Source organism: Phyllobates terribilis, unplaced genomic scaffold (genome assembly GCF_046119375.1).
Source record: "Phyllobates terribilis strain yellow unplaced genomic scaffold, ASM4611937v1 Scaffold_7__3_contigs__length_470593459, whole genome shotgun sequence".
NCBI classification, from domain to species: domain Eukaryota; kingdom Metazoa; phylum Chordata; class Amphibia; order Anura; family Dendrobatidae; genus Phyllobates; species Phyllobates terribilis.
The window spans coordinates 463,306,930-463,328,274 of NW_027362767.1; the positions used below are offsets into that span (position 1 = coordinate 463,306,930).

At 37.2% G+C, this 21,345-nt stretch overlaps 1 protein-coding gene across 3 annotated transcripts in view; it reads right to left on the reverse strand.

Annotated features, from left to right (window-relative positions):
* Nucleotides 1-21,345, reverse strand: part of DIAPH2 (diaphanous related formin 2) — a 2,453,123-nt gene that overhangs the window by 1,807,083 nt on the left and 624,695 nt on the right. For all 3 annotated transcript variants that reach the window (XM_073642200.1, XM_073642202.1, XM_073642201.1), the window contains 4 exons: nt 11,164-11,238; nt 11,011-11,080; nt 8,593-8,729; nt 7,867-7,975 (listed from right to left, as the gene is read on the reverse strand). In XM_073642200.1, coding sequence (XP_073498301.1) covers nt 7,867-7,975; nt 8,593-8,729; nt 11,011-11,080; nt 11,164-11,238 — 391 coding nt within the window. The remainder of the gene's footprint in view (nt 1-7,866; nt 7,976-8,592; nt 8,730-11,010; nt 11,081-11,163; nt 11,239-21,345) is intronic.

The following is a 21,345-nucleotide window of genomic DNA, read 5'->3' on the forward strand; positions in this document are numbered from 1 at the left end:
CTACTATAATACTGCTCCCTATGTACAAGAATATAACTATTATAATACTACTCCTATATACAAGAATATAACTACTATAATACTGCCCCCTATGTACAAGAATATAACTATTATAATACTACTCCTATATACAAGAATATAACTACTATAATACTGATCCTATGTACAAGAATATAACTACTATAATACTGCTCCTATGTACAAGAATATAACTACTATAATACTGCTCCCTATGTACAAGAATATAACTATTATAATACTACTCCTATATACAAGAATATAACTACTATAATACTGCCCCCTATGTACAAGAATATAACTACTATAATACTGCCCCCTATATGCAGGAATATAACTACTATAATACTGCCCCCTATATGCAGGAATATAACTACTATAATACTGCCCCCTATATGCAGGAATATAACTACTATAATACTGCCCCCTATATGCAGGAATATAACTACTATAATACTGCCTCCTATATGCAGGAATATAACTACTATAATACTGCTCCTATGTTCAAGAATATAACTACTATAATACTGCTCCTATGTACAAGAATATAACTACTATAATACCGCCCCTATGTACAAGAATATAACTACTATAATACTGCCCCCTATGTACAAGAATATAACTACTATAATACTGCTCCTATGTACAAGAATATATGTACTATAATACTGCCCCTATGTACAAGAATATAACTATTATAATACTACTCCTATATACAAGAATATAACTACTATAATACTGCTCCTATGTACAAGAATATAACTACTATAATACTGCCCCCTATGTACAAGAATATAACTATTATAATACTACTCCTATATACAAGAATATAACTACTATAATACTGATCCTATGTACAAGAATATAACTACTATAATACTGCTCCTATGTACAAGAATATAACTACTATAATACTGCCCCCTATATGCAGGAATATAACTACTATAATACTGCCCCCTATATGCAGGAATATAACTACTATAATACTGCCCCCTATATGCAGGAATATAACTACTATAATACTGTCTCCTATATGCAGGAATATATCTAGTATCATACTGCCCCCTATGTACAAGAATATAACTACTATAATACTGCCCTCTATATGCAGGAATATATCTACTATCATACTGCCCCCTATGTACAAGAATATAACTACTATAATACTGCTCCCTCTGTACAAGAATATAACTACTATAATACTGCCCCTATGTACAAGAATATAACTACTATCATACTGCCCCCTATGTACAAGAATATAACTACTATAATACTGCTCCCTCTGTACAAGAATCTAACTACTTTAATACTGCTCCCTATGTACAAGAATATAACTATTATAATACTACTCCTATATACAAGAATATAACTACTATAATACTGCCCCCTATGTACAAGAATATAACTACTATAATACTGCCCCCTAAATGCAGGAATATAACTACTATAATACTACCCCCTATATGCAGGAATATAACTACTATAATACTGCCCCCTATATGCAGGAATATAACTACTATAATACTGCCCCCTATTTGCAGGAATATAACTACTATAATACTGCCTCCTATGTGCAGGAATATAACTACTATAATACTGCTCCTATGTTCAAGAATATAACTACTATAATACTGCTCCTATGTACAAGAATATAACTACTATAATACTGCCCCTATGTTCAAGAATATAACTACTATAATACTGCCCCCTATGTACAAGAATATAACTACTATAATACTGCTCCTATGTACAAGAATATATGTACTATAATACTGCCTCTATGTACAAGAATATAACTATTATAATACTACTCCTATATACAAGAATATAACTACTATAATACTGCTCCTATGTACAAGAATATAACTACTATAATACTGCCCCCTATGTACAAGAATATAACTATTATAATACTACTCCTATATACAAGAATATAACTACTATAATACTGCTCCTATGTACAAGAATATAACTACTATAATACTGCTCCTATGTACAAGAATATAACTACTATAATACTGCCCCCTATATGCAGGAATATAACTACTATAATACTGCCCCCTATATGCAGGAATATAACTACTATAATACTGCCCCCTATATGCAGGAATATAACTACTATAATACTGCCTCCTATATGCAGGAATATATCTACTATCATACTGCCCCCTATGTACACGAATATAACTACTATAATACTGCCCTCTCTATGCAGGAATATATCTACTATCATACTGCCCCCTATGTACAAGAATATAACTACTATAATACTGCTCCCTCTGTACAAGAATATAACTACTATAATACTGCCCCTATGTACAAGAATATAACTACTATCATACTGCCCCCTATGTACAAGAATATAACTACTATAATACTGCTCCCTCTGTACAAGAATGTAACTACTATAATACTGCTCCCTCTGTACAAGAATATAACTACTATAATACTGCCCCCTATGTACAAGAATATAACTACTATAATACTGCCCCCTATATACAAGAATATAACTACTATAATACTGCCCCCTATATACAAGAATATAACTACTATCATACTGCCCCCTATGTGCAAGAATATAACTACTATCATACTGCCCCCTATGTACAAGAATATAACTACTATAATACTGCTCCCTCTGTATAAGAATATAACTACTATAATACTGCCCCTATGTACAGGAACATAACTACAATAATACTGCCGCTATGCACAAGAATATAACTACTATAATACTGCCCCTATGTACAAGAATATAACTACTATAATACTGCCCCGTATATACAAGAATATAACTACTATAATACTGCTCCTGAGTACAGGAACATAACTGCTATAATCCTGCCCCCTATATACAAGAATATAACTACTATAATACTGCCCCTATGTACAGTAACATAACTACAATAATACTGCCGCTATGCACAAGAATATAACTACTATAATACTGCTCCCTCTGTACAAGAATATAACTACTATAATACTGCCCCATATATACAAGAATATAACTACTATAATACTGCTCCTGTGTACAGGAACATAACTACTATAATCCTGCCCCCTATGTACAAGAATATAACTACTATAATACTGCCCCCTATGTACAAGAATATAACGACTATAATACTGCTGCTAAGTACAAGAATATAACTGCTATAATACTGCCCCCTATATACAAGAATATAACTACTATAATACTGCCCTCTATATACAAGAATATAACTACTATAATAATGCCCCCTATGTACAAGAATATAACTACTATAATACTGCTCCTATGTACAGGAATAAAACTAATATAATACTGCCCCCTATATACAAGAATATAACTACTATAATACTGCCCCCTATATGCAGGAATATAACTACTATAATACTGCCCCCTATATGCAGGAATATAACTACTATAATACTGCCCCCTATATGCAGTAATATAACTACTATAATACTGTTCCTATGTACAAGAATATAACTACTATAATACTGCCCCCTATGTACAAGAACATAACTACTATAATACTGCCCCCTATGTACAAGAATATAACTACTATAATACTGCCCCCTATGTACAAGAATATAACTACTATAATACTGCTCCCTATGAACAAGAATATAACTACTATAATACTGCCCCCTATATGCAGGAATATAACTACTATAATACTGCCCCCTATATGCAGGAATATAACTACTATAATACTGTTCCTATGTACAAGAATATAACTACTATAATACTGCCCCCTATGTACAAGAACATAACTACTATAATACTGCCCCCTATGTACAAGAATATAACGACTATAATACTGCCCCCTATGTACAATAATATAACTACTATAATACTGCCCCTATGTACAAGAATATAACTACTATAATACTGCTCCATGTACAAGAATATAACTACTATAATACTGCCCCCTATGTACAAGAATATAATTACTATAATACTGCTCCCTATGTACAAGAATATAACTACTATAATACTGCTCCTATGTTCAAGAATAAACTACTATAATACTGCTCCCTATGTACAAGAATATAACTACTATAATACTGCTCCTATGTACAAGAATATAACTATTATAATACTACTCCTATATACAAGAATATAACTACTATAATACTGCCCCCTATGTACAAGAATATAACTACTATAATACTGCCCCCTATGTACAAGAATATAACTACTATAATACTGCCCACTATATGCAGGAATATAACTACTATAATACTGCCCCCTATATGCAGGAATATAACTACTATAATACTGCCCCCTATATGCAGGAATATAACTACTATAATACTGCCCCCTATATGCAGGAATATAACTACTATAATACTGCTCCTATGTTCAAGAATATAACTACTATAATACTGCTCCTATGTACAAGAATATAACTACTATAATACTGCTCCCTATGTACAAGAATATAACTATTATAATACTACTCCTATATACAAGAATATAACTACTATAATACTGCTCCTATGTACAAGAATATAACTACTATAATACTGCTCCTATGTACAAGAATATAACTACTATAATACTGCCCCTATGTACAAGAATATAACTACTATAATACTGCTCCTATGTACAAGAATATAACTACTATAATACTGCTCCCTATGTACAAGAATATAACTATTATAATACTACTCCTATATACAAGAATATAACTACTATAATACTGCCCCCTATGTACAAGAATATAACTATTATAATACTACTCCTATATACAAGAATATAACTACTATAATACTGCCCCCTATGTACAAGAATATAACTACTATAATACTGCCCCCTATATGCAGGAATATAACTACTATAATACTGCTCCTATGTACAAGAATATAACTACTATAATACTGCTCCCTATGTACAAGAATATAACTATTATAATACTACTCCTATATACAAGAATATAACTACTATAATACTGCCCCCTATGTACAAGAATATAACTATTATAATACTACTCCTATATACAAGAATATAACTACTATAATACTGCTCCTATGTAAAAGAATATAACTACTATAATACTGCCCCCTATATGCAGGAATATAACTACTATAATACTGCCCCCTATGTACAAGAACATAACTACTATAATACTGCCCCCTATGTACAAGAATATAACGACTATAATACTGCCCCCTATGTACAATAATATAACTACTATAATACTGCCCCTATGTACAAAAGAATATAACTACTATAATACTGCTCCATGTACAAGAATATAACTACTATAATACTGCCCCCTATGTACAAGAATATAACTACTATAATACTGCTCCCTATGTACAAGAATATAACTACTATAATACTGCTCCTATGTTCAAGAATATAACTACTATAATACTGCTCCCTATGTACAAGAATATAACTACTATAATACTGCTCCTATGTACAAGAATATAACTATTATAATACTACTCCTATATACAAGAATATAACTACTATAATACTGCCCCCTATATGCAGGAATATAACTACTATAATACTGCCCCCTATATGCAGGAATATAACTACTATAATACTGCCCCCTATATGCAGGAATATAACTACTATAATACTGCCCCCTATATGCAGGAATATAACTACTATAATACTGCTCCTATGTTCAAGAATATAACTACTATAATACTGCTCCTATGTACAAGAATATAACTACTATAATACTGCTCCCTATGTACAAGAATATAACTATTATAATACTACTCCTATATACAAGAATATAACTACTATAATACTGCTCCTATGTACAAGAATATAACTACTATAATACTGCTCCTATGTACAAGAATATAACTACTATAATACTGCCCCTATGTACAAGAATATAACTACTATAATACTGCTCCTATGTACAAGAATATAACTACTATAATACTGCTCCCTATGTACAAGAATATAACTATTATAATACTACTCCTATATACAAGAATATAACTACTATAATACTGCCCCCTATGTACAAGAATATAACTATTATAATACTACTCCTATATACAAGAATATAACTACTATAATACTGCCCCCTATGTACAAGAATATAACTACTATAATACTGCCCCCTATATGCAGGAATATAACTACTATAATACTGCTCCTATGTACAAGAATATAACTACTATAATACTGCTCCCTATGTACAAGAATATAACTATTATAATACTACTCCTATATACAAGAATATAGCTACTATAATACTGCCCCCTATGTACAAGAATATAACTATTATAATACTACTCCTATATACAAGAATATAACTACTATAATACTGCTCCTATGTAAAAGAATATAACTACTATAATACTGCCCCCTATATGCAGGAATATAACTACTATAATACTGCCCCCTATGTACAAGAATATAACTACTATAATACTTCCCCTATGTACAAGAATATAACTACTATAATACTGCCCCCTATGTACAAGAATATAACTACTATAATACTGCCCCCTATATGCAGGAATATAACTACTATAATACTGCCCCCTATATGCAGGAATATAACTACTATAATACTGCCCCCTATATGCAGGAATATAACTACTATAATACTGCCCCCTATATGCAGGAATATAACTACTATAATACTGCCTCCTATATGCAGGAATATAACTACTATAATACTGCTCCTATGTTCAAGAATATAACTACTATAATACTGCTCCTATGTACAAGAATATAACTACTATAATACTGCCCCCTATATGCAGGAATATAACTACTATAATACTGCCCCCTATGTACAAGAATATAACTACTATAATACTTCCCCTATGTACAAGAATATAACTACTATAATACTGCCCCCTATGTACAAGAATATAACTACTATAATACTGCCCCCTATATGCAGGAATATAACTACTATAATACTGCCCCCTATATGCAGGAATATAACTACTATAATACTGCCCCCTATATGCAGGAATATAACTACTATAATACTGCCCCCTATATGCAGGAATATAACTACTATAATACTGCCTCCTATATGCAGGAATATAACTACTATAATACTGCTCCTATGTTCAAGAATATAACTACTATAATACTGCTCCTATGTACAAGAATATAACTACTATAATACTGCCCCCTATGTACAAGAATATAACTACTATAATACTGCCCCCTATGTACAAGAATATAACTACTATAATACTGCCCCCTATGTACAAGAATATAACTACTATAATACTGCCCCTATGTACAAGAATATAACTACTATAATACTGCCCCCTATGTACAAGAATATAACTACTATAATACTGCCCCCTATGTACAAGAATATAACTACTATAATACTGCCTCCTATATGCAGGAATATAACTACTATCATACTGCCCCCTATGTACAAGAATATAACTATTATAATACTACTCCTATGTACAAGAATATATCTACTATAATACTGCCTCTATGTACAAGAACATAACTACTATAATACTGCCCCCTATGTACAAGAATATAACTACTATAATACTGCCCCCTATGTACAAGAATATAACTACTATAATACTGCCTCCTATATGCAGGAATATAACTACTATCATACTGCCCCCTATGTACAAGAATATAACTATTATAATACTACTCCTATGTACAAGAATATATCTACTATAATACTGCCTCTATGTACAAGAATATAACTACTATAATACTGCTCCTATATACAAGAATATAACTACTATAATTCTGCCCCCTATGTACAAGAATATAACTACTATAATACTGCCCCCTATATGCAGGAATATATCTACTATCATACTGCCCCCTATGTGTGCGCTCCTGTAGGTGGTCTGCACAGGTTGGTCGGTTCTCAGTACCTGGACGTGAAGAGCTTCATGATTTTCTAATCCTTCCACAATTGGTGTAAAGCGTTCTTTGTTGGTAATCTCGGCCGCTATACTAATCGCTTCCAGAAGTTTCTCTAATCTGTCGGGCAGAAAAGGAAGATATAAGAATTGAAGCGTAATGTGAACATGTCCGCTATGGGTGTACTCTCTTTTTGCTTCTCTGTATATTGATGACTTATGTTTAGAGCAGATGGACCCTACATACAGGTATAAGGAGTTGGGTCATCCATGGACACAGAGTATCGGTTTTATGCGTCGTCTGATGGTTCTGGCCTCCGTCATTAATGGAAATACCAATTGTGTGAACACGGCCTTACAGAGGGGAACAGACCGCTGATATAAAATGAGGCTTTTAGTGAAACCACAGACATTGGATCTATTTACAGTGACGGGCGATCAGCTCCTGAATTCATGACAACAATCCACCCTTCTTATCCTGTGACCGCTGCAGGCAGTCGGTGTGGGACTGTATTGGCTGATGATCTGCACTGGCCGCAGTGATTCCCTGCTGGACGCCGTCGCTGCAGATCATCGGCCAATGGAACACGGTGTGTGAACGGAGCCATCATTGTACAGCAGGTCAGTGTCCATCGTCATGTATTGTGTGAGCCGCTATAAACCGACATCCATGGAATCAGCTGCAACATTGGTAAAGTGTGAATGAGGTCTTAATGGCCGGCGTACAACGTCACGTACATATTGTCCTCCCCGACAATGCAGATGGCCGACAGGATCTTCAGGATCTCCGTCATCATGTTCGCTTGCTTTGGATCAATAGCTTTTGCCAGAAGAGTTAAACTTCTTTCTTCTCCCAGCATCCTTTGCAGGCCGTACTGTAGAAATAGAAGAAATATCTGATATAGAAAGTTCTACAGCTCAGTTATCCCCGAGTCCCAGGCTCAGAGACTGGAGTCCCGGGCGGCGCTCAGAGACTGGAGTCCCGGGCGGCGCTCAGAGACTGGAGTCCCGGGCGGCGCTCAGAGACTGGAGTCCCGGGCGGCGCTCAGAGACTGGAGTCCCGGGCGGCGCTCAGAGACTCCGGTCCCGGGCGGCGTTCAGAGACTCCGGTCCCGGGAGGCGCTCAGAGACTCCAGTCCCAGGCGGCGCTCAGAGACTCCAGTCCCGGGCGGCGCTCAGAGACTCCAGTCCCGGGCGGCGCTCACAGACTCCAGTCCCGGGCGGCGCTCAGACACGCTGGTCCCGGGCGGCGCTCACAGACTCCAGTCCCGGGCGGCGCTCAGAGACTCCAGTCCCGGGCGGCGCTCACAGACTCCAGTCCCGGGCGGCGCTCAGAGACTCCAGTCCCGGGCGGCGCTCAGAGACTGGAGTCCCGGGCGGCGCTCAGAGACTGGAGTCCCGGGCGGCGCTCAGAGACTCCGGTCCCGGGCGGCGTTCAGAGACTCCGGTCCCGGGAGGCGCTCAGAGACTCCAGTCCCGGGCGGCGCTCAGAGACTCCAGTCCCGGGCGGCGCTCAGAGACTCCAGTCCCGGGCGGCGCTCACAGACTCCAGTCCCGGGCGGCGCTCAGACACTCTGGTCCCGGGCGGGGCTCACAGACTCCAGTCCCGGGCGGCGCTCAGAGACTCCAGTCCCGGGCGGCGCTCACAGACTCCAGTCCCGGGCGGCGCTCAGAGACTCCAGTCCCGGGCGGCGCTCAGAGACTCCAGTCCCGGGCGGCGCTCAGAGACTCCAGTCCCGGGCGGCGCTCAGAGACTCCAGTCCCGGGCGGCGCTCAGACACTCCGGTCCCAGGCGGCGCTCAGAGACTCCAGTCCCGGGCGGCGCTCAGAGACTCCAGTCCCGGGCGGCGCTCAGACACTCCAGTCCCGGGCGGCGCTCAGACACTCCGGTCTCAGGCGGCGCTCAGTGACTCCAGTCCCGGGCGGCGCTCAGACACTCCGGTCCCAGGTGGCGCTCAGAGACTCCAGTCCCGGGCGGCGCTCAGACACTCCAGTCCCGGGCGGCGCTCAGAGACTAAAGTCCCGGGCGGCGCTCAGACACTCCGGTCCCGGGCGGCGCTCAGACACTCCAGTCCCGGGCGGCGCTCAGAGACTCCAGTCTCGGGCGGCGCTCAGAGACTCCAGTCCCGGGCGGCGCTCAGACACTCTGGTCCTGGGCGGTGCTCACAGACTCCAGTCCCGGGCGGCGCTCAGAGACTCCAGTCCCGGGCGGCGCTCACAGACTCCAGTCCCGGGCGGCGCTCAGAGACTCCAGTCCCGGGCGGCGCTCAGAGACTCCAGTCCCGGGGGCGGCGCTCAGAGACTCCAGTCCCGGGCGGCGCTCAGAGACTCCAGTCCCGGGCGGCGCTCAGACACTCCGGTCCCAGGCGGCGCTCAGAGACTCCGGTCCCGGGCGGCGCTCAGAGACTCCAGTCCCGGGCGGTGCTCAGACACTCCGGTCCCAGGCGGCGCTCAGACACTCCGGTCCCAGGTGGCGCTCAGAGACTCCAGTCCCGGGCGGCGCTCAGACACTCCGGTCCCGGGCGGCGCTCAGAGACTCCGGTCCCAGGCGGCGCTCAGAGACTCCAGTCCCGGGCGGCGCTCAGACACTCTGGTCCCGGGCGGTGCTCAGAGACTTGCCGGCTTTGTACTCTCACCTCCACATTTCCCTTCCAGTGTGAACGTACAATGCTTTACTCTGGTGGAATTTATGGGGTGAAGTCTACACTATATTCCCCAGAGAACAGCTGAAGGGGCGACTGTCAGCAAAATGTTGACAGTTTCCACTTTTCAGAAAGAATTGTGATCCAGGATAATCGAGTATCAATGTTTATATGAATAGAACTTGATGATTGACATCAGATTCAAAAGTAACAAAGGCTCCAAGACTTGAGGCCTGCTCTTCTCTCTGACGGCGGAGGGTCTGTCTGATTGACAACCCACTAAATCCCATCAATGGAAATTCTTCTTGTTGGAGTTATCGGTATATTTTAATTGGTTGAGTGGCAGAAATTGGTTAGTTGTGTTCTGGTAATTTACTGTGCCGACAAACCAAAAAGGGAATGACTTGTCACAAGACTGTCATAGACACAATCGGCCGGAGGGGAAGGTAATCCTTCATGTTCATCAGGAAGACGGGGGAGCGGCTGGGGCGAGAGCGGCGCTGAGTCCTCCTACCTTATTGTTCATGAAAGCTTTCAGGCACTGGATGAGTTTATGCTGATTTTTCTTGTCAATATTTTCCTGCCTTGGGATGAAAAAAAAAATTAGATTAAAAGTACAAAGAAGTTTGGGAAGAAGAAGCCGAGCAGAGTGATGATGGACACGTACTGTTTCTTGTCCAGCAGCTTCTCCAAAACATCCAAGAGGAGCCCGAGACCTTCATGGCCAAAGTTATTAACCCAACTGTAGGAAGAGAAAATAATAATTAATGAGGTGCAGAGAAACCCAGCACCGTCCTGCAGAAACACTCAGGAAATCTCAGCAGAGGATCTGACTGCTTGTGCCGCGGATCTACAGGTCCTTGTACAACAAGTCTAGCAGTAATGGGATGTGCCGGCACTGGGGAAGAAAGAGCTAGGCCATGTTCACACACGTTGTGTTTTGCTGCAGATTTTTATGTAAATTTTCAGCTGCGTCTTGCAGAACCAGCAAAGTCTATGAGAAACCAGAATTCTCTGTTCACACACGTTGCTTTTAGTTTGCTGCGGATTTTCTGCCTTACTTCTTTCAGCATTTTTTGCAGCGTTTTTTCATCCATAGGAAGTAATGGGTGGTGAAAAAAACGCAGCAAAAACGCACCGGCGTTTTGATGGCAAAATAGAATGGGATTCTTTTTTTTTTCACAAACTTGATGTACATGCCTAAATAGAGACAGAAGGACAGTGAAAAAAAACGCAGCAAAAAAAAGGATAAAAAAATGGAGGAAAACCTGTATTTTTGATGCTGCTGTTTTCCTGCCAGAGAAAAGTTGTCAGCAGATTTGCAGCAGATTTAGATGCAGAAAAAAAAACAAATGTGTGAACATGCCCTTGTAGCCACATGCCAACTAGCCGGAGGGGTGATTCAGTACAGAAGACAGTGATGCCCCCAACGCATTTTCAGGCCACTAGGATCACTAGTAAAATCATCCTTTTTTAACCTGGAATATAAGAGGAGGATGCGCTGTTTGCAGATGTGGAATCAGTGTCCTCCCGGGTAACGCAATTAGAGAATACTGGAGCTAAACCGATAACGTTCTCAAATGAGTAAATCAGCAGCACTCCCCGACATCGGGGAAAACGTCTCCCGTACGACGCACCTTCCCATTGCCTCCAGTTATCGACTCTACATGACAATGATGATTTACAATCGTTTTACACTCCTACGTACTTAGTGAATTATGTGAACAGATGTTGTACCTGGAGGTGCAAAATCAAACCGTTTATTAAAAACAATCATAGACACTTCATCTTCTTTCCTCTATTTTTTGACAAGATGGAGACAACTGAAACATAGACTGACAAACTTTTCAGAGCTCTTCTCAAACTTAAGGCTTGTTAACAAGTGACTGTCAACAGATCGGAACGATTGTGGATCCGATGATGAGAAGTGCTGCATGTAACAGAAGGTAACAAAAAGATAACACATTGTTTGAGATGCAGAAAACAGAATGGCATCATAGAGGAATGTAGCTGTGAATCCAGAGCAGCGATGAAATCAAACACTTTTTACAAAGCAGCAGCAGTATAGAAGTCATTATACAGCAGTACTGAGCAGAGTAGCTGTGTATCCACTAATGGAGTGAGATTAAAAAAAAAGTCACTAGAAACAACTGCATGGAAGACATTATACAGCAGTACTGAGAAGTGTAGCTGTGAATCCAGAAAAAGGAAGGGATAACCAATTACTAGAAAGCAGCAGCAAAATGGAGGACATTATAAAGCAGTTCTGAGAAAAAATCCAGGATTGGGGTGAAACAAAACTAAAAGCAGCAGCAGCAGCATGGAGGACATTCGACAGCAGTACTGAACAGTATATCTATAAATCCAGAATTAGGTTAAGATAAACAATTACTAAACGCAGGAGCAGCATGGGGGATATTATTCAGCAGCACTGAGAAGTGTAGCTGCGAATGAAGACCTGGGATAAAATAAAATGATTGTAAGAAAGCATCGGCTTGCAAGACAATACACAGCAGTAGTTAGCAGCATAGATGTGAAACCAGCACTGGAGTGAGATAAAATATTAGAAGTATTGACAGCAGAAAAAACATCGTACAGTAGTACTGAGCAGTGCAGCTGTGAATGCATCACATGTGAGATTAAACACTAACTAGAAAACAGCAACAAGAACTTGAGTGCTTCTGTCTATCTCACATTTCAGTCTTCTCCAAACACTTAAGAAGGCCACTGTAATCTGATCCCTCAGTGAGTCACTGTCAGTATTTATTTGACCAAGACAGATTTTAGCGTGAATGAGGAATTCAGAGGGCAGGGGAGGGTGAGGAGACGTGGCTGATACTGGAGAAAGAAGCAGAGGTCTTTAATAACATTTATTTCAAAGTTTCAATTGTTAAAATGACAAGAGAGCAGTAACCCCTGGCTGGCATCTGGGGCCTGACTACTGAGCGCCCCCCACAGGTCTACACTGAAGGTGTCTGCTCCTTGCACATCTTGGCTTGCGTGTTTTTCTCGTTCTTATATTCCACGCCACTGTTTATCGCTAAACACGACCATGTGTGGCCTGATAACTCACAGGCGGATATTGCCGCCGTCGTGTTTCGGCGACTGCGGAGGAATATACAACAAGGGCAGATCATTAGCCGAGTATTTGTTTGCTGGCGATTACAGTGTTATGTACCTAATTATCAAAATTAAATAATGAAATTTTCCATCGCCATCTGCTACAAATTAAGTTTGTCAATTACTTTCGAGGCGGCTTGACAGAAATATATCAAACGTTTTATACCCGACCGAAAGCGACACAAAGGAAAAAAACAATCCCGGTGTTTAAGAATTCAGGTAACATGATGTGAATGTGTAAGGCAACAAAAGTATTACTATTATTATCAGCAGCCGCACTGATGGGAGAAGGAACAGATGCCGTGTAAAAACCCAATCTGCGGCTTCAGATTTAACTGATATGAGATTGAAATGTAGATGAAAAATATCAAATAAAACAATAGAAATCCACAGTACGAGGCGAAAAAACATCTCCACCACGTGAGAAGAGCAAAGGGAAATATTCACCAATTAAATTGTCCACATCCAATAGATGAGATGTTATTATAACAATCAGATGTATAAACCTATAGATAAACCACAAAGACAAGATCCAACTGCAAATAATGGTGTAAAGCCAAGGAAATAAAAGACGACGAGCAGAAGAGATCAAATCCTTCATTTCTCAATGTACAAGAATATAACTACTATAATACTGCCCCCTATGTACAAGAATATAACTACTATAATACTGCCTCTATGTACAAGAATATAACTACTATAATACTGCCCCTATGTACAAGAATATAACTGCTATAATACAGCCCCCTATGTACAAGAATATAACTACTATAATACTGCTCCTATGTGCAGGAATATAACTACTATAATACTGCTCCTATGTACAAGAATATAACTACTATAATACTGCCTCTATGTACAAGAATATAACTACTATAATACTGCTCCTATGTGCAGGAATATAACTACTATAATACTGCCCCTATGTGCAGGAATATAACTACTATAATACTGCTCCTATGTACAAGAATATAACTACTATAATACTGCCTCTATGTACAAGAATATAACTACTATAATACTGCTCCTATGTGCAGGAATATAACTACTATAATACTGCCCCTATGTACAAGAATATAACTACTATAATACTGCCTCTATGTACAAGAATATAACTACTATAATACTGCTCCTATGTGCAGGAATATAACTACTATAATACTGCTCCTATGTACAAGAATATAACTACTATAATACTGCCTCTATGTACAAGAATATAACTACTATAATACTGCTCCTATGTGCAGGAATATAACTACTATAATACTGCTCCTATGTGCAGGAATATAACTACTATAATACTGCTCCTATGTACAAGAATATAACTACTATAATACTGCCTCTATGTACAAGAATATAACTACTATAATACTGCTCCTATGTGCAGGAATATAACTACTATAATACTGCCCCTATGTACAAGAATATAACTACTATAATACTGCCTCTATGTACAAGAATATAACTACTATAATACTGCTCCTATGTGCAGGAATATAACTACTATAATACTGCTCCCTATGTACAAGAATATAACTACTATAATACTGCCTCTATGTACAAGAATATAACTACTATAATACTGCTCCCTATGTACAAGAATATAACTACTATAATACTGCCCCCTATGTACAAGAATATAACTACTATAATGCTGCCCCCTATGTACAAGAATATAACTCCTATAATACTGCCCCCTATATACAAGGATATAACTCCTATAATACCGCTCCTATGTACAAGAATATAACTACTATAATACTGCTCCCTATGTACAAGAATATAACTACTATAATACTGCCTCTATGTACAAGAATATAACTACTATAATACTGCTCCCTATGTACAAGAATATAACTACTATAATACTGCCTCTATGTACAAGAATATAACTACTATAATACTGCTCCTATGTGCAGGAATATAACTACTATAATACTGCCCCTATGTACAAGAATATAACTACTATAATACTGCCTCTATGTACAAGAATATAACTACTATAATACTGCTCCCTATGTACAAGAATATAACTACTATAATACTGCCTCTATGTACAAGAATATAACTCCTATAATACTGCCCCCTATATACAAGAATATAACTCCTATAATACCGCTCCTATGTACAAGAATATAACTACTATAATACTGCTCCTATGTACAAGAATATAACTACTATAATACTGCCCCCTATGTACAAGAATATAACTACTATAATACTGCTCCTATGTACAAGAATATAACTACTATAATACTGCCCCCTATGTACAAGAATATAACTACTATAATACTGCTCCCTATGTACAAGAATATAACTACTATAATACTGCCCCCTATGTACAAGAATATAACTACTATAACACTTCTCCTATGTACAAGAATATAACTACTATAATAGTGCTCCTATGTACAAGAATATAACTACTATAATACTGCCCCCTATGTACAAGAATATAACTACTATAATACTGCTCCTATGTACAAGAATATAACTACTATAATACTGCCCCCTATGTACAAGAATATAACTACTATAATACTGCCCCTATGTACAAGAATATAACTACTATAATACTGCTCCTATGTACAAGAATATAACTACTATAATACTGCCCCCTATGTACAGGAATATAACTACTATAATACTGCTCCTATGTACAAGAATATAACTACTATAATACTGCCCCCTATGTACAAGAATATAACTACTATAATACTGCCCCTATGTACAAGAATATAACTACTATAATACTGCCCCCTATATACAGGAATATAACTACTATAATACTGCTCCTATGTACAAGAATATAACTACTATAATACTGCCCCCTATGTACAAGAATATAACTACTATAATACTGCTCCCTATGTACAAGAATATAACTACTATAATACTGCCTCTATGTACAAGAATATAACTACTATAATACTGCCTCTATGTACAAGAATATAACTACTATAATACTGCTCCCTATGTACAAGAATATAACTACTATAATACTGCCTCTATGTACAAGAATATAACTCCTATAATACTGCCCCCTATATACAAGAATATAACTCCTATAATACCGCTCCTATGTACAAGAATATAACTACTATAATACTGCTCCCTATGTACAAGAATATAACTACTATAATACTGCCTCTATGTACAAGAATATAACTACTATAATACTGCTCCCTATGTACAAGAATATAACTACTATAATACTGCCTCTATGTACAAGAATATAACTACTATAATACTGCTCCTATGTGCAGGAATATAACTACTATAATACTGCCCCTATGTACAAGAATATAACTACTATAATACTGCCTCTATGTATAAGAATATAACTACTATAATACTGCTCCCTATGTACAAGAATATAACTACTATAATACTGCCTCTATGTACAAGAATATAACTCCTATAATACTGCCCCCTATATACAAGAATATAACTCCTATAATACCGCTCCTATGTACAAGAATATAACTACTATAATACTGCTCCTATGTACAAGAATATAACTACTATAATACTGCCCCCTATGTACAAGAATATAACTACTATAATACTGCTCCTATGTACAAGAATATAACTACTATAATACTGCCCCCTATGTACAAGAATATAACTACTATAATACTGCTCCCGATGTACAAGAATATAAATACTATAATACTGCCCCCTATGTACAAGAATATAACTACTATAACACTTCTCCTATGTACAAGAATATAACTACTATAATAGTGCTCCTATGTACAAGAATATAACTACTATAATACTGCCCCCTATGTACAAGAATATAACTACTATAATACTGCTCCTATGTACAAGAATATAACTACTATAATACTGCCCCCTATGTACAAGAATATAACTACTATAATACTGCCCCTATGTACAAGAATATAACTACTATAATACTGTTCCTATGTACAAGAATATAACTACTATAATACTGCCCCCTATGTACAGGAATATAACTACTATAATACTGCTCCTATGTACAAGAATATAACTACTATAATACTGCCCCCTATGTACAAGAATATAACTACTATAATACTGCCCCTATGTACAAGAATATAACTACTATAATACTGCCCCCTATATACAGGAATATAACTACTATAATACTGCTCCTATGTACAAGAATATAACTACTATAATACTGCCCCCTATGTACAAGAATATAACTACTATAATACTGCTCCTATGTACAAGAATATAACTACTATAATACTGCCCCCTATGTACAAGAATATAACTACTATAATACTGCCCCTATGTACAAGAATATAACTACTATAATACTGCTCCTATGTACAAGAATATAACTACTATAATACTGCCCCCTATGTACAAGAATATAACTACTATAATACTGCACCCTATCTACAAGAATATAACTACTATAATACTGCTCCTATGTACAAGAATATAACTACTATAATACTGCTCCTATGTACAAGAATATAACTACTATAATACTGCCCCCTATGTACAGGAATATAACTACTATAATACTGCCCCCTATGTACAAGAATATAACTACTATAATACTGCTCCTATGTACAAGAATATAACTACTATAATACTGCCCCTATGTACAAGAATATAACTACTATAATACTGCCCCTATGTACAAGAATATAACTACTATAATACTGCTCCTATGTACAAGAATATAACTACTATAATACTGCCCCCTATGTACAGGAATATAACTACTATAATACTGCTCCTATGTACAAGAATATAGCTACTATAATACTGCCCCCTATATACAAGAATATAACTACTATAATACTGCTCCTATGTACAAGAATATAACTACTATAATACTGCTCCTATGTACAAGAATATAACTACTATAATACTGCTCCTATGTACAAGAATATAACTACTATAATACTGCTCCTATGTACAAGAATATAACTACTATAATACTGTCCCTATGTACAAGAATATTACTACTATAATACTGCTCCTATGTACAAGAATATAGCTACTATAATACTGCTCCTATGTACAAGAATGTAACTACTATAATACTGCCCCCTATGTACAAGAATATAACTACTATAATACTGCCCCTATGTACAAGAATATAACTACTATAATACTGCCCCCTATATACAGGAATATAACTACTATAATACTGCTCCTATGTACAAGAAGATAACTACTATAATACTGCCCCCTATGTACAAGAATATAACTACTATAATACAGCCCCCTATGTACAAGAATATAACTACTATAATACTGCCCCCTATGTACAAGAATATAACTACTATAATACTGCCCCCTATGTACAAGAATATAACTACTATAATACTGCCCCTATGTACAAGAATATAACTACTATAATACTGCCCCTATGTACAAGAATATAACTACTATAATACTGCCCCCTATATACAGGAATATAACTACTATAATACTGCTCCTATGTACAAGAAGATAACTACTATAATACTGCCCCCTATGTACAAGAATATAACTACTATAATACTCCCCCCAAATGTACAAGAATATAACTACTATAATACTGCCCCCTATGTACAAGAATATAACTACTATAATACTGCCCCTATGTACAAGAATATAACTACTATAATACTGCCCCCTATGTACAAGAATATAACTACTATAATACTGCTCCCTATGTACAAGAATATAACTACTATAATACTGCTCCTATGTACAAGAATATAACTACTATAATACTGCTCCTATGTACAAGAATATAACTACTATAATACTGCCTCCTATGTACAAGAATATCACTACTATAATACTGCCCCCTATGTACAAGAATATAACTACTATAATACTGCTCCTATGTACAAGAATATAACTACTATAATACTGCCCCTATGTACAAGAATATAACTACTATAATACTGCCCCTATGTACAAGAATATAACTACTATAATACTGCTCCTATGTACAAGAATATAACTACTATAATACTGCTCCTATGTACAAGAATATAGCTACTATAATACTGCCCCCTATATACAAGAATATAACTACTATAATACTGCTCCTATGTACAAGAATATAACTACTATAATACTGCTCCTATGTACAAGAATATAACTACTATAATACTGCTCCTATGTACAAGAATATAACTACTATAATACTGCTCCTATGTACAAGAATATAACTACTATAATACTGTCCCTATGTACAAGAATATTACTACTATAATACTGCTCCTATGTACAAGAATATAGCTACTATAATACTGCTCCTATGTACAAGAATATAACTACTATAATACTGCCCCCTATGTACAAGAATATAACTACTATAATACTGCCCCTATGTACAAGAATATAACTACTATAATACTGCCCCCTATATACAGGAATATAACTACTATAATACTGCTCCTATGTACAAGAAGATAACTACTATAATACTGCCCCCTATGTACAAGAATATAACTACTATAATACAGCCCCCTATGTACAAGAATATAACTACTATAATACTGCCCCCTATGTACAAGAATATAACTACTATAATACTGCCCCCTATGTACAAGAATATAACTACTATAATACTGCCCCCTATGTACAAGAATATAACTACTATAATACTGCCCCTATGTACAAGAATATAACTACTATAATACTGCCCCCTATGTACAAGAATATAACTACTATAATACTGCTCCCTATGTACAAGAATATAACTACTATAATACTGCTCCTATGTACAAGAATATAACTACTATAATACTGCTCCTATGTACAAGAATATAACTACTATAATACTGCCTCCTATGTACAAGAATATCACTACTATAATACTGCCCCCTATGTACAAGAATATAACTACTATAATACTGCCCCCTATGTACAAGAATATAACTACTATAATACTGCCCCCTATGTACAAGAATATAACTACTATAATACTGCCCCCTATGTACAAGAATATAACTACTATAATACTGCCTCTATGTACAAGAATATAACTACTATAATACTGCCCCCTATGTACAAGAATATAACTACTATAATACTGCTCCCTATGTACAAGAATATAACTACTATAATACTGCTCCTATGTACAAGAATATAACTACTATAATACTGCTCCTATGTACAAGAATATAACTACTATAATACTGCCTCCTATGTACAAGAATATCACTACTATAATACTGCCCCCTATGTACAAGAATATAACTACTATAATACTGCTCCTATGTACAAGAATATAACTACTATAATACTGCTCCTATATACAAGAATATAACTACTATAATACTGCCCCTATGTACAAGAATATAACTACTATAATACTGCCCCCTATGTACAAGAATATAACTACTATAATACTGCCCCTATGCACAAGAATATAACTACTATAATACTGCCCCCTATATACAAGAATATAACTACTATAATACTGCTCCTATGTACAAGAATATCACTACTATAATACTGCCCCCTATGTACAAGAATATAACTACTATAATACTGCCCCCTATGTACAAGAATATAACTACTATAATACTGCTCCTATGTACAAGAATATTGTTAGAACCCTCCTGTTTGCTTTTTTCATCTTGTGTTTTGCGGTCATGTGACCATCTGTCTTTATTTTCCTGCTCCGCCCTTTTGGCTGTGCTGGACTTCAGTGTTTGACTGTTTCTCTTGCCTGGTGCTTTGGTGCCTTTCTCTGTCAAGTTCGCTTGGTCCT